Source organism: Chlamydotis macqueenii, chromosome 4 (genome assembly GCF_036417535.1).
Source record: "Chlamydotis macqueenii isolate bChlMac1 chromosome 4, bChlMac1.mat, whole genome shotgun sequence".
NCBI classification, from domain to species: Eukaryota; Metazoa; Chordata; class Aves; order Otidiformes; family Otididae; genus Chlamydotis; species Chlamydotis macqueenii.
In genome coordinates, this window is record NC_141559.1 from 22,925,848 (window position 1) to 22,938,363 (window position 12,516).

At 42.8% G+C, this 12,516-nt stretch overlaps 1 protein-coding gene across 1 annotated transcript in view; it reads right to left on the reverse strand.

Annotated features, from left to right (window-relative positions):
* TECRL (trans-2,3-enoyl-CoA reductase like) overlaps positions 1–12,516 on the reverse strand; it is a 72,055-nt gene that overhangs the window by 11,771 nt on the left and 47,768 nt on the right. Inside the window, exons 5-6 of the mRNA XM_086747316.1 lie at positions 5,376–5,491; positions 1,427–1,532 (exon numbers count right to left, since the gene is read on the reverse strand). Of these exons, the coding sequence (XP_086603442.1) occupies positions 1,427–1,532; positions 5,376–5,491 (222 nt within the window). The remainder of the gene's footprint in view (positions 1–1,426; positions 1,533–5,375; positions 5,492–12,516) is intronic.

The following is a 12,516-nucleotide window of genomic DNA, read 5'->3' on the forward strand; positions in this document are numbered from 1 at the left end:
ACATTTGTTTTCTCCTTATTTGATTCTACTGCTGAAGGGCACGTTTCTCTGAGTTGTGCTGTTAAAAATCTACGGTTGGTTAGCACAGCTGAGCTGTTACTATACCTTAAAATCAACATTTCCAAGCAAGAAAGAGCTAGCCAAACAGAACACTAAACCAGGTGAGACAATAAAGAATAAAACTGGATAGACCTGACAGAAAAAAAAAGGTACACTGTGCCTATAAAGATATTTGAGCTACACACTGCATCTACTCCCATGGATTCATCCCCCCTCTTGTTAAAAAGCAGATCTCCAACTGCCTTTGCTTGGTGACTGAAGCCATGGGCTTGGGAAACCCCAAGGAGAGATATTGTGATCATGTTCTTGCCCAGTGTAGGAGTCACTGCTCCCATCCTTTGTACAAAGAGAAAACAAAACCCACTAGCCAAACAACCAAAACCACCCTGGAGACTGGATAAAGCTTTTCTATGTGGCTAAGTTAAGGATTCCATGCCCAGTACCTTCTCAGGAAGAGCAGTGTGCTGAGACTGGCTGCAACTCCATCCCATAAGTAAGGCTGCAAGTCAAGCTTTCTCTTTTTGATCTTTTTATTAAATGCACAGGGGACAACAGTAGCTGTAGGTCTTTAACTCTCATGTGCATGAATCACTTTGGCAATGGCACTGTTTCTAGAGCTATTTAGCTTATATTCCTCTTCTTTTTTTTTTTTTTTTTTTTTAACACTATGTGTTGCAAAGCAATATTTCTAGCTGTGCATCTCATTACGTCCTTTCTGACAGGAATCAGATCAAGCCCCCTATCATAGCCATATGTTTATTTCCTTCACTAAAATCTTAAATGTGGGATGATGGGGTGATACAAAATGACTGAGATGAGGATGTGAAATAAAAGAAAGGAGATCCTATGAGTAATAACACAAAATTGAAATTTGAGAGGCTCTGAGCAACAGAAGACTAGGTCAGCTGAGTGTCTTTTTTCCTGAGGCCTCCACCTATAGAAGGACATTTTTTTTTTTCCCTGCTTGCAATTTGATTTTAGCTTCCTAATGCAAGGCCTGTCTCTTGCTCTGTATTTATATTGCACTGAGGAAAGGGAGTGTGATTTCTGTCAGCATTGCTAGACATTGCAGCAGCATATCTCATAATAAAATAGCATTCAGTTTGAAAAATACTCTGGACATGAAAATCAGCCCCTTGGGTGGATGAGTCAAAGTAGACATTGACATGCAGGAGCTAAAATGGGCATTGATTTCAGTTCATGTCCTTCAGGACATGGCCCTGAAATTCTTCCTATATTTGTATTTTGTCTAATCATAATTCCTGGAGCTAGAAAATACATTCTTTTTTATTTCTCTATCTTCTTCAAAGGTTGGCTTTGATATGAGGATATTCTCTCTTACACAAAATGATAAACATATAGTCACCTTTATCATATTTTTCAGGGGAGTGTGCCCTCCCGAAAACTTGTGAACAAATAATGTCTCTAGAAGATGTCTGATGTAGTGTAAACAATGGCAGAAGCAGGACAAGCTGGAAGAAAAAAAAAAAAAAAAGGAAATTAAGATAAATGAAATACTGGTTTTTACTACTTCACAGTTTAATGTCACAAAAGGAAAAAGGACTAATATTCCAAAACTGCAGTTAAACTGAAATTGTGGGAGTTAAGATGTTGTCTTAATTGAAGCATCTAGATCCAAAGATTAATGGAATCATTTTCAGTGTTATACAAAGTTGCTTTCATTTTGCAGGGAAGCAGCTTATTTTTACTAGCCTTAAGTTAAAAAGAGCTCCACAAGCTCTGAATGTGACACGTACCCCTGCCAAGACATTAAAATAAGACCGCTGTGCATACAAGTAGGTATCTTCTATGCTTTTCTGAAAGATGTCTCCCACGTTTTAAGAGCACCTTAATGCTCCTATAGGATGTGTCTGACATTTAAAAACTTTCTGAATATCTTCTGAATGGTTTCCTTGTCCTTTGCCAGCTCAAGTATCTGCATGTAGATAGTTTGTATTTCATTTCCTGGTGGACGCAAAATGATATTTTGTTGCAAAATTAATCAATTCTGATGGCTTTTTTTGTTGCTTATTACAAAGAAATTAGGTAATCGTTGTAGAAATTATTATACTGATTCTCTTTTGAGGAAGATTATGAAACAATAACAGGCATTGCTGATTTGCTTCCAAGAATGAGTTGCAGCTCACAGAGATTAGGTTTCAGAAACAAATGTCAAGAGTGATTCCTAGTGGCATTTTATCTTGGCTGCATTTACCATACTACCAGAGCCTGTCTCACTGCAAACCAATTATAAAACATAAATGAAATGAGATTTTCAGCATGTGAAATCTCAAATATTTTTATTATGCATCTTGTATGGTAGCCAGAGTCAAAGATTAAACAATTTCAAAGTAATTAAACCAGAGAAAGTTGAGCTAAGAAAATGTCAAACAATTAATGACTTATCAAAAGTCTGGAGCAAACTTCCGCCCTTGCTGGGAATTTTAGAATTAATTTGGCTGAGGATGGGGACCTTAGATAAACACATTAAGGAGTGGTCAGTGGAAGGATTGTGCACATCCCTTGCCCACTTAAAAGAAGGTAAAGTATTGCTGACTCTTCTTTGTTACCTGACACTCTCATTTTGAGTGTATGAGCAAGAGAATGAAGGCAAGTGTCTTGCAGCTCTGGATTTTAATTCAACTACTCTGTGTTCTCATTCCCAGCTCCACTAACTCCTTTAATGTCTCTCTAAGTCTCTGTTCACCCATCTGTAAATGGTATTATTACTCACTGTGTTTCTCTGCTATATACCAACTTTGTTGATTCTGTAATCATAGTGTGGAAAAAGAGTTGTGGGAAGCCATACACTTCCTTGACAGTCCTAGTTTCCTGTGTGCCCTCCCATTTCCAGTGCTCCAACTTATGCAGCTGACAGGCTTTCCTTGATCATGTTCCACGCCTCTGCCAGGCACTAATCCCCCAGAATGGTGTCCTGGTTTTGGCTAGGATAGAGTTAATTTTCCTCTCAGTAGCTGATGTGTTTTCGATTTCCGATGTGAAGAATGTTGATAAACACACTGCTGTTAGTTGTTGCTAAAGAGACCAAGGTCACTGTCTTCCCAGGTTTCACTAATGTGCAGGTACAGGAAGCTGGGAGAGATATAGCCAGAATAATTGACCTAAACTGGCCAAAGAGAGCGTTCCATGCCCATAAACATCCCGCTCAGTACTTAAGTGGGGAGGTGAGCTGGTGAGCTCTCTTTTCTTTTCTCTCTTGCTGTTCAGAATCATTTCGGGATCAGGTTTGGTTTTTTTTTGCTCCGTGATTGCTGCCTGGGACAGGCTGTATTGGTCATTGGGTCATCAGCTGGTGAGAAATTGTGCATCATTTGTTGTTTTTGTTTGGTTGGTTGATTTGGGTTTTTTTTAAATTATTATTCTTCTTAATTTTTTCCTCTTAGTATTATTATCATTATTTTATATATCATAGAATCATACAATGGTTAGGGTTGGAAGGGATATTCAAAGGTCATCTAGTCCAATCCGTCTGCAAGGAGTAGGGACATCTTCGACTAGATCAGATTGCTCAGAGCCTCATCCAACATGTCCTTGAACGTTTCCAGGGATCAGGCATCCACCACCTTTCGGGGCAACTTCTTCCAGTGTTCTACCAACCTCATTATAAATTTTTTTTTCCTAATATCTAATCTAAATCTATCTCCCTCTATTTTGAAGCCATTACCCCTCATCCTGTCACAACAGGCCCTACTGAACAGCCTCTCCCCATCTTTCCTGTAGGCCCCCTTGAGGTGCTGGAAGACCACTATAAGGTCTCCCTGGAGTCTTCTTTTCTCCAGGCTGGACAGCCCCAACTCTCTCAGCCTGTCCTCATAGGAAAGGTGCTCCAGCCCTCTGATCATCTTTGTGGCCCTCCTCTGGACCCTCTCCAACTGGTCTATGTCCTTCTTATGTTGGGGGCTCCAGAACTGGATGCAGTACTATATATATATACATATATATAATTATTTTTTCTTCTGCTATCCTAGTAAATTGCCTTTGTCTCAACCCACGAGTTTTCTTTTCTTCCCGATTCTCTCGCTTGTCCCCTGGGGAGGGGGAGGGTGATTGAGCAGCTATGTGGTCGATTGCTGACTGTAGATAAACCACGACAAATGGGAACAATCAAACCGAAGGAAACTAAGTTCCTTAAGTGTAAATTTTCCAGCCTGCCTGGTGCATTAATCACCATCCTGTGGAGGGGTACAGTTGGTGATGGCAGTGCCTTCGGCCTCCCTGACAGTTACCGTGTATAGCTGCTTGCCATTTTCTTGTCTGTAACAGTTCTTAATCCTTCCCATCGATCAGGTCTGCTTTGTTTCTTCCCAAGTCCTTTGAAAGGCTTGGGAATGGCAGGGGCTGTTGAAGGTCATAAAAAGTGACCTTAGTTGGCTATCCTCTCTTTATTACTGGCATGCTCAACTTTTAGCAGACTAAGCAGGTTGCATTTCCTTGTGGTCAGCTCCTACTGTCATATATCGGAGATGTTTAATTTTCCTTGCTAGCATTACTGTTCCAGTGATGGAGAGAAGCAAAGCTATCTGGTTTATACTTATATATAAGCTCCTCTAGTTTGTTTCTGTTCACCTAGATACAATCTCTGCTCTTCACTGTTCTAGAACAGTGGCTGAGCTCTTATTTTTATTTGTCACATAAGTGTTTTATTTCTTAAAATTCTTTCAGAATTCAAATATGTTACGTATGGCCCTGGGGAACAATTACAGTTTGAAGAGGTTAGTTTCAAAAATCAAATTACCAATTTTGATTTCCTATGGTGCTTCTTTTGAGTTTCTCAGTTGCTCTTGACCTGACTTGTGACATGCATACCTCTCAAAATTCCTCCTTGTTGTGCCTAGGTGAGAGCTGGTGTGGGGATAATTATCTTCTCTGCTGGATGCTGATGCTACTCATTTTATGAATGGGAATGAGCTGTAAAGAGACTGGGAGCGGAACATCTGAAGTCTTGTCCTCTCTTCTCTGTCAATCGTAACTTTGGATTACTACACACCGTTTTTATTATTTCACCTTCTGTTCAGGCTATGTGTTTAGAGTGCAAACTATTTGGGGAAAATACTACATCCCCCATTGTGACCAGATGCAGTGACTGATGCATCTGGAATCCTGTTTTTGGTCAGGATTATGAGTGCTGCTAAAGTGCCAAACCACTATCGATACGAACAACCTGGAACTCCCACTGTCTTGAGACCAGGCATGCAGCCTCACACCTCCTGTAACCTCCTCAGTCCTGGAAGTGCAACCTCCATCCCTCTGGCTCCCTGTCCTCCAGGAAAATAGTTAATGCAAGTGTCACTTACTGAACTACTGGGTGGCGGAAGTTCTTCATACTTTCCACTTGATCATAGATAGTTGAGAGACGAATGTAAAAGAGCAGATATATCAGAAGAGGCCCAGTGTACTCTGTTAGAAAAAACTAGAAATTAAAAAGAAAATAGCTGTATCAGAGTAGGAAATTGTACCAATAAAGGCATGAGAAAAAGAACCCCTATCCACAACATCTCTTCATCCTTCAAATGTCATTTTGACTTCATTTTGAGGACTTGTGGTTTAGCCCAAACCACCACACAGTTTCTCACTCACCCCCACCCTCACCAGCAGGATGAGGGAGAGAAATTGGGAAAAAAGGAAAACTCATGAGTTGAGATAAACACAGTTTACTAGAGTAGCAAAGGAAAACTACAATAATAACAGAATATAAGGATATTAATATATACAAAATGAACAATGCACAATTTCTCACCATCTGATGTCTGAATGACCAATACAGCCCGTCCCGAGCAGTGATCATGGAAACAAAACCGAGCAGAAAGCAAAGGAACAAAAGCGAGCCAGCAAGGTAGAGGGAACAATGCCAGCAAATGAGGAGAGGGTCTGCACATCAGCAAGACTTGGAAAGCCAGACAGTGTCCTTGGTCTCATTAACAACAACTCATATAATCACGGTGTTTTATCAACATTCTTCACATATGAAATCCGAAACACACCAGCTAGTGAAAGGAAAATTAACTCCATCCCTGCTGAAACCAGGACAAGATTTAAATAACACATAGGGTTTTTTCTGGTGTCTTAGAATCTTAGAATCTTAGAATGGTTAGAGTTGGAAGGGACCTTCAAAGGTCATCTAGTCCAACCCTCCTGCAAGGAGCAGGGACATCCCCGACTGGATTAGGTTGCTCACAGCCTCATCCAGCCTGGCCTTGAACGTTTCCAGGGATGGGGCTTCCACCACCTCTCTGGGCAACCTGTTCTAGTGTTCTACAACTTGCATTGTGAAATTTTTTTTCCTAATACCCAATCTAAATCTACCTCCCTCTATTTTAAAACCATTACCCCTCGTCCTATCACAACAGGCCCTACTAAACAGCCTCTCCCCATCTTTCTTGTAGGCCCCCTTGAGGTACTGGAAGACTGCTATAAGGTCTCCCCAGAGCCTCCTCTTCTGCAGGCTGAACAGCCCCAACTCTCTCAGCCTGTCCTCATAGGAAAGGTGCTCCAGCCCTCTGATCATCTTCGTGGCCCTCCTCTGGACCTTCTCCAACTGGTCCATGTCCTTCTGATGTTGGGGGCTCCAGAACTGGACATTTAGAGAGTTTAGAGAGAAGGATGTCGTTTAGCAAAGGATTAAAATCCATCTAGGAAACGAGAGAGAGGTTTCTATACGGAACATTAACCTAGGGAGAAATACTTTATGGAAGGTGGTCAAAATCATAGTTACCTCCTCTTAATACTTTTGACTGTGCCATCAGATGCCTATTTGGAATCTAAATAACACTGAAAATCAAGGGCCAAAAGCTGAAGGCAGCTTGCTTTCTGCTGGTGTTTTTGCAATTAAGTGACACGTCAGTTAAAAGCCAACCAAGCATGACAGAAACAAACATAGCTTTGAATCCTTGTTGCTACCAAAGTCATCTGGAAAGGAGGAATCATTGCTCGAAATTTGGTGGTGGGTGGAAGAGCCTCCTGTATCGTGGTTGGAGCCTTTGTTGGGTGAACAAGTGGGACTCCTTCCTGTGCAGGCATCAGCAGAAGTAGCCTGTGCTAGGCAGATTGAACAAATAAGTTACTCGGTAAAACAGAAAGAAATAATTTTGTCTCCCCACTGTCACCTCTGCGAGCCATAGAGAGCCAAGAGGACATTCGGGAGCAGAGAGAGAAGGCAGAGTCCTGAGTCACCCTCAGTTTTACATTCTGGCTTTGGTTTGATTCATAAAATCACAGAATGGTTTGGGTTGGAAGGGACCTTCAAAGCTCATCTAGTCCAACTCCCCTGCAAGGAGCAGGGACATCCCCGACTAGATCAGGTTGCTCAGAGCTTCACCCAACTTGGCCTGGAATGTTTCCAGGGATGGGGCATCCACCACCTCTCGGGGCAACCTGTTCCAGTGCTCCACCACCCTCATTGTAAAAATTTTACTCCTGATGTCTAATCTGATTCTACCTCCCTCTATTTTAAAACCATTACCGCTAGTCCTGTCACAACAGGCCCTACTGAACAGTCTTTCCCTGTCTTTCCTGTAGGCCCCCTTGAGGTACTGGAAGACTGCTATTAAGGTCTCCCTGGAGTGTTCTCTTCTCCAGGCTGAACTTCTCTCAGCCTGTCCTCACAGGAGAGGTGCTCCAGCCCTCTGATCATATTTGTGGCCCTCCTCTGGACCTTCTCCAACTGGTCAGCGAACTTGCTGAGCGTGCACTCTTGCTGAGGCTGCACTCAGCCTGTTTTGCCTTTTGTCAGGCCACACTCTAAAGCTACAAACAGCTGGACGAAGTAAAATGTGATTAAAGTGATGTGAGGTGTGGATTTGATTATCTGTCCCCACTGGAATGGATCTCAGAATTAAATGGAAATAGTATAGTCCCACACGTTTACAAGGACCAGCACCTGGCAAATCATAACTTAATTATAACTTAAGTATTGTTTAAGGGATAAATATTCATAACTAATGGGTCATTTGCCTTTAAGGTGGCTGTTTGCACTGCTGTAGAATTGTAATGGATAAATAACTGTGGCTTAACGAAGCAATACTGAATTTATACTGCCTTTCTCAAAAATAGTATTTGGCAGGCAGTCTGACCCCCAGTGTTCTCCTAGTTGCTCTTCAGAAGAGCTTTGAAATAGAAAGGTTTTCCTCCAGAAATATTCTGCAATTAGGTTTCCTTCATTTGGGACCCGCAGTACCATTTCTTTTCCTCTGTTACAGAGGGTAACTTTTTGAAGTTTCAGCCTTTCATAGCAAGACTGTGTCCAAAAGTAACAGACTTGAGTGCTTTCTACCAGGGAAATGTTAAATTCTCTTTTGTTCCACGTGACACCATGATTTCTGTGCTCCATTTAGACTTCACATGATCACAAGAGTTGGGGGGTGTGGTGGAGGGGAGGCGAGGGGTGTGTGTATGAAAACATTTAATCAAGGAATGTCTAAGAGCCCACATTGTTGTGGAACACACCACAGCCAAGGGCTTATTAGAGCTTTGTCCTAATAGCAATTGTATGGGTTTATTCCTCACTGCAAATCCACTATGTTAGGCACTCTGCAAACTCTGCTATTAAAACCTGATACACTAAATATAAACAATGGTGGTACAGGACACAGAGGTGCAGATGATATGGTCTGGGCAGGTCAGTGTAAGAATTTGGAATGAGCTGCTTTCTCCAGTGTAGCTCTTCCTCTCAGCCGTAAGTCGCACCGCAAATACACTCATAACTGCCAGCTTTTATCATCTGTTTGGCATGAGAATATTTACAAAGGTGCCAGGAAAAGGCTGGCAGGACTTAGCACCAAGTTGTGGTTATTTGTCACTGCACCAAGTGTTCCCTGCTTACCTCTTGGCTGATTTCAGATGCTAAAAGGAGAAAGAAAGCTTCAAAATTTAGTAAAACAATTCAGTCTCTAACAGCCAAAGCTACTAGCCATGTGATACCTGAATCTCTGTGACTAGGTAAGGAGGCGCTTTTGATGTAGGAGGGAGGACGCAGTGCATCCCATCAGGGCAATTCAGAGAAGCAGCTGATAGCACCGACAGCAGCTCTTAAGTTGAGGTTTGTGGAGGTGAGCAGCATCAGCATGCTCAGGGCGCTTTACAGGCCAGGGATAAGGTCCCGTCTTATCTGTGTGTCAGTCACATCCAACACAAAGCATTAAGCTCCCATACAGAGGCAGGCAGTCCAGGGTCAGCTGTGAAATTTGCAATCAAAGCAGGCGTTGTCTAGCAGGCAGGACTGTATTTGCCTTTGTTATAATTGCGTCACACTGCTGGAACATAGTTAAGATCAGTAGCATTCTGTTTTGGAGGAAGAGGTTCAATTTGCTATAGTGTTTTTCAGGGTTTTTTTACATTCTAGATGAGTTTCAGTCTGTTTCCCCCTGTTGCATCTCCCATGCTGCAATCTCTGCTCTCCTCTGGCCCACTGATTCATCAGAAGTGAGAAGTAAGTTTCAGAAAGGCAAGCAGAGAAACTCTGCTAAAAATCCCACAGAGTTCAACCAGGTGGAAGAGAAAGTAGTCTTAGATTCTACAATCAGTTCTAACCATTGGCAATCAAAGGCAAGCACCATTCTTTTACTATTGATTCTCAATGAATATGCACAATTAAGCTTATCTAGTATCTTCATGCTCATCCTGTAGTTGACTAATTGCTGTGCTTGAGGAGTATTTAGTTGTGTTAAGGATCAGTTCAACTTATCATTTTTCCAGATGCTCAAAAAAACCTATAAAATTACTAAGATACTAGTTCCTGATGACATATCCTGCAGAAATAATAATCAAATTTTAAACAAAACCCTGAAAATAATAACATTGTATCTTGTAGTCTCTAGACAAAAGCATTTTGTAAAAACCAAAAAAGTGATCATTTAAAACACAGAGCATTTTTCTTCTGCAGAAATGTAAATAACATCCAATATTTAGAAGAAAATTACTTTTTCTTTACCATCTTGTGGCCTTGCCTAGATTATTTTGATGTATTTTGTGCAGCCAAATGTGGTGGTCCACAGTAAACACAAAGATGTTTCCCTGGAGGAGCATTTCATCTCTATTACACTGTGCATAGCTCAACAGAATTTAACTGCTGAGCTCATCACTAACTCTCTGAAGAAAGAAAACACGAGGTTGTATCTTTTTTTTCCATGTCTGTACACTTGCACAGTGTCCAGTTCTCTTACCTTCCTTCTCTCCTCTACAGTGTCTGGCATTATATACCTCTTATTCTCAGTGGCATACTGAAAGTGCTGTTCTTGAATCAAACCTCTTCCAGGCATGAGCTTCATACAGGGTGCTAAACTCAAACTTCCTTAACTGTCTCAATTATCAGGTCCTTGGAAGCCTGATTCAGTAGTACCTTGACTGGAAACATCTACTATATAAAGAACAAAATGGAGATCTGAAATATGTTAAAAGGGAGCTAATGTAGGAGTCTGCATCATTCAAGAGATAGAGACAAATGGAAAAGCAAGACAGGATAGCTAATTCACAAGCCAGCCAGGCATTTCATCTTGCATGAGACAAATTGTACCTGCTTCTTTTATCTCATTCAGATGATCATGCTATAACACCTTGCTGAACTGAGTAACAACCAGGTCAGAAATCATAATGCCAGACCTTATGAGGCAGAGGGTATATTTAGGGAGATGTGAATACAGCAAAGGTGAAAGGAGCTTTTTAAAGTTATTTGAGGGAATATGAGGTGAATTTTCTGGCTGGTAGGGGCAGCTAGCATAGTGCCTGACACCATCCAAACAGGTCTACTACACAGAACAGAAAGATTTCTGATATAAGTTAACAGTACCATGTGTACTGCTTGGGAAAAGGCAGAAAAGGACAAAAGGAAGCTATAAACAGAGAGGGTGGAGTGAAGGGAGTCTGAAAAAAAAGTCCATCAGAATCTTTATAAATTAACAGCCCATGGATTAGTAATCTCCACATGAGGACATCAGCTAATTCCTCTCTGTAATGTTTACGACATGCCCTTTCTGCAATACCACACAACTCACCCTATCTTGTATCATGTTGCCTTTTGGCATAGTCTCACATTATCTCATGTATGACAAGCTGCAGAGCAGAGCTGAGGAAAGGCCATACAGCCTTTTCCATACTAATCCCTTCCTGCAACTCTTTCCATGCCATGTAGGGACAGTTTCCCAGTTCGTCGGTGCTGACCATGATGTTTCCCCTTCCACTGCCAATGGAACGTCTGGGTTCAAGCAGGAGAAGCGGAGGGTGTGCATAAGCATAATACCTGCAGCTGGGACAATGACTTTGGGTCATTGCCTGAAGCTCTCAGCACATCAAGGGAAACAAAATAGCTCAAGCATGTCCTGGGAAAAGTAGCTACAGTATATAAATTATCTAATGGTGTTGTGGTTTTGTTTAGTAGTGGGGGGGGCTAAGGTGGTAGCTTCTGTAGGAAACTGCTAGAAGTCACTCCCCTTTGTTCAGTGGACTCGGCCGGTCCTAGGGCGGACCTGCTGCTGGCCAAGGCCGAGCCGATTGGTAGCAGAATGTCCCGTGATAACACCTCTGCGATAACGTATTTAAGATGGGGAAAACAGAAAGAAAAAAAAAAGAGGAGAGAAGATGTGAAGAAGCTGAGTGGGGGCAGAGGCGCAGATGGGGAGGCGCAGGCCTCATGGGCCTTGCAGGCCTCACCCTCTGGCCTCTCGCCAGGCAGCCGACTGGGCCCAACTCGGTCCAGCCCGGCTGCAAGAAGTGGAGAGGAGATGAGAAGTGAATAAGATGTAAAAAGATCCTGAGAGACATCTACCAGCCTGTTGTGAGGAATGGCTGCAGACGCCAAGGTCAGTTCAGAGTGAGGGGGAGGAGTAATGCGGCTCCTGGCCAAGATTCCCCTGCAGCCTGTGGTGATGACCATGGTGGAGCAGGTTGTCCCCCTGCAGCCCATGGAGGTCCACGGAGGAGCAAAGATCCACTTGGAGCCCGTGAAGGACCCCACACCGGGGGAGGTGGATGCCTGAAGGCAGCTGTGGCCCATGGAGGGCCCGCTGGGACAGCTGTTCTAGAGGGACTGCACCCGTGGAAGAGATGACCCACGCCGGAGCAGTTCCACGAAGGACTGTGGCCCGTGGGAGGGACCCCACGATGGAGCAGGGGAGGAATGTGAGGAGTTCTTCCCCCGACCACGAAGCAGCGGCGTAAAACAACGTATGATGAACTGACTGCAACCCCCATTCCCTCTTCCCCCCCTGTGCCGCCCGGGGAGGGGAAGGTAGTAGAGATAATGTTAAGCTTGGGAAGAGGGAGGGGTGGAGGGAGGTTATCTTGTTCTCTGTCTCATTATCCTGCTGTTTGTAGTAATAAATGAATAGTTTTCCCCAAGTCGAGTCTGTTTTGCCTGTGACGGTAACTTTAAGGATTTCTCCCTGTCCTTATTTCAAACCTCGAGCCGTTTTTCCTTATATTTTCTCTCCCTGTTCTCTCAGAGGG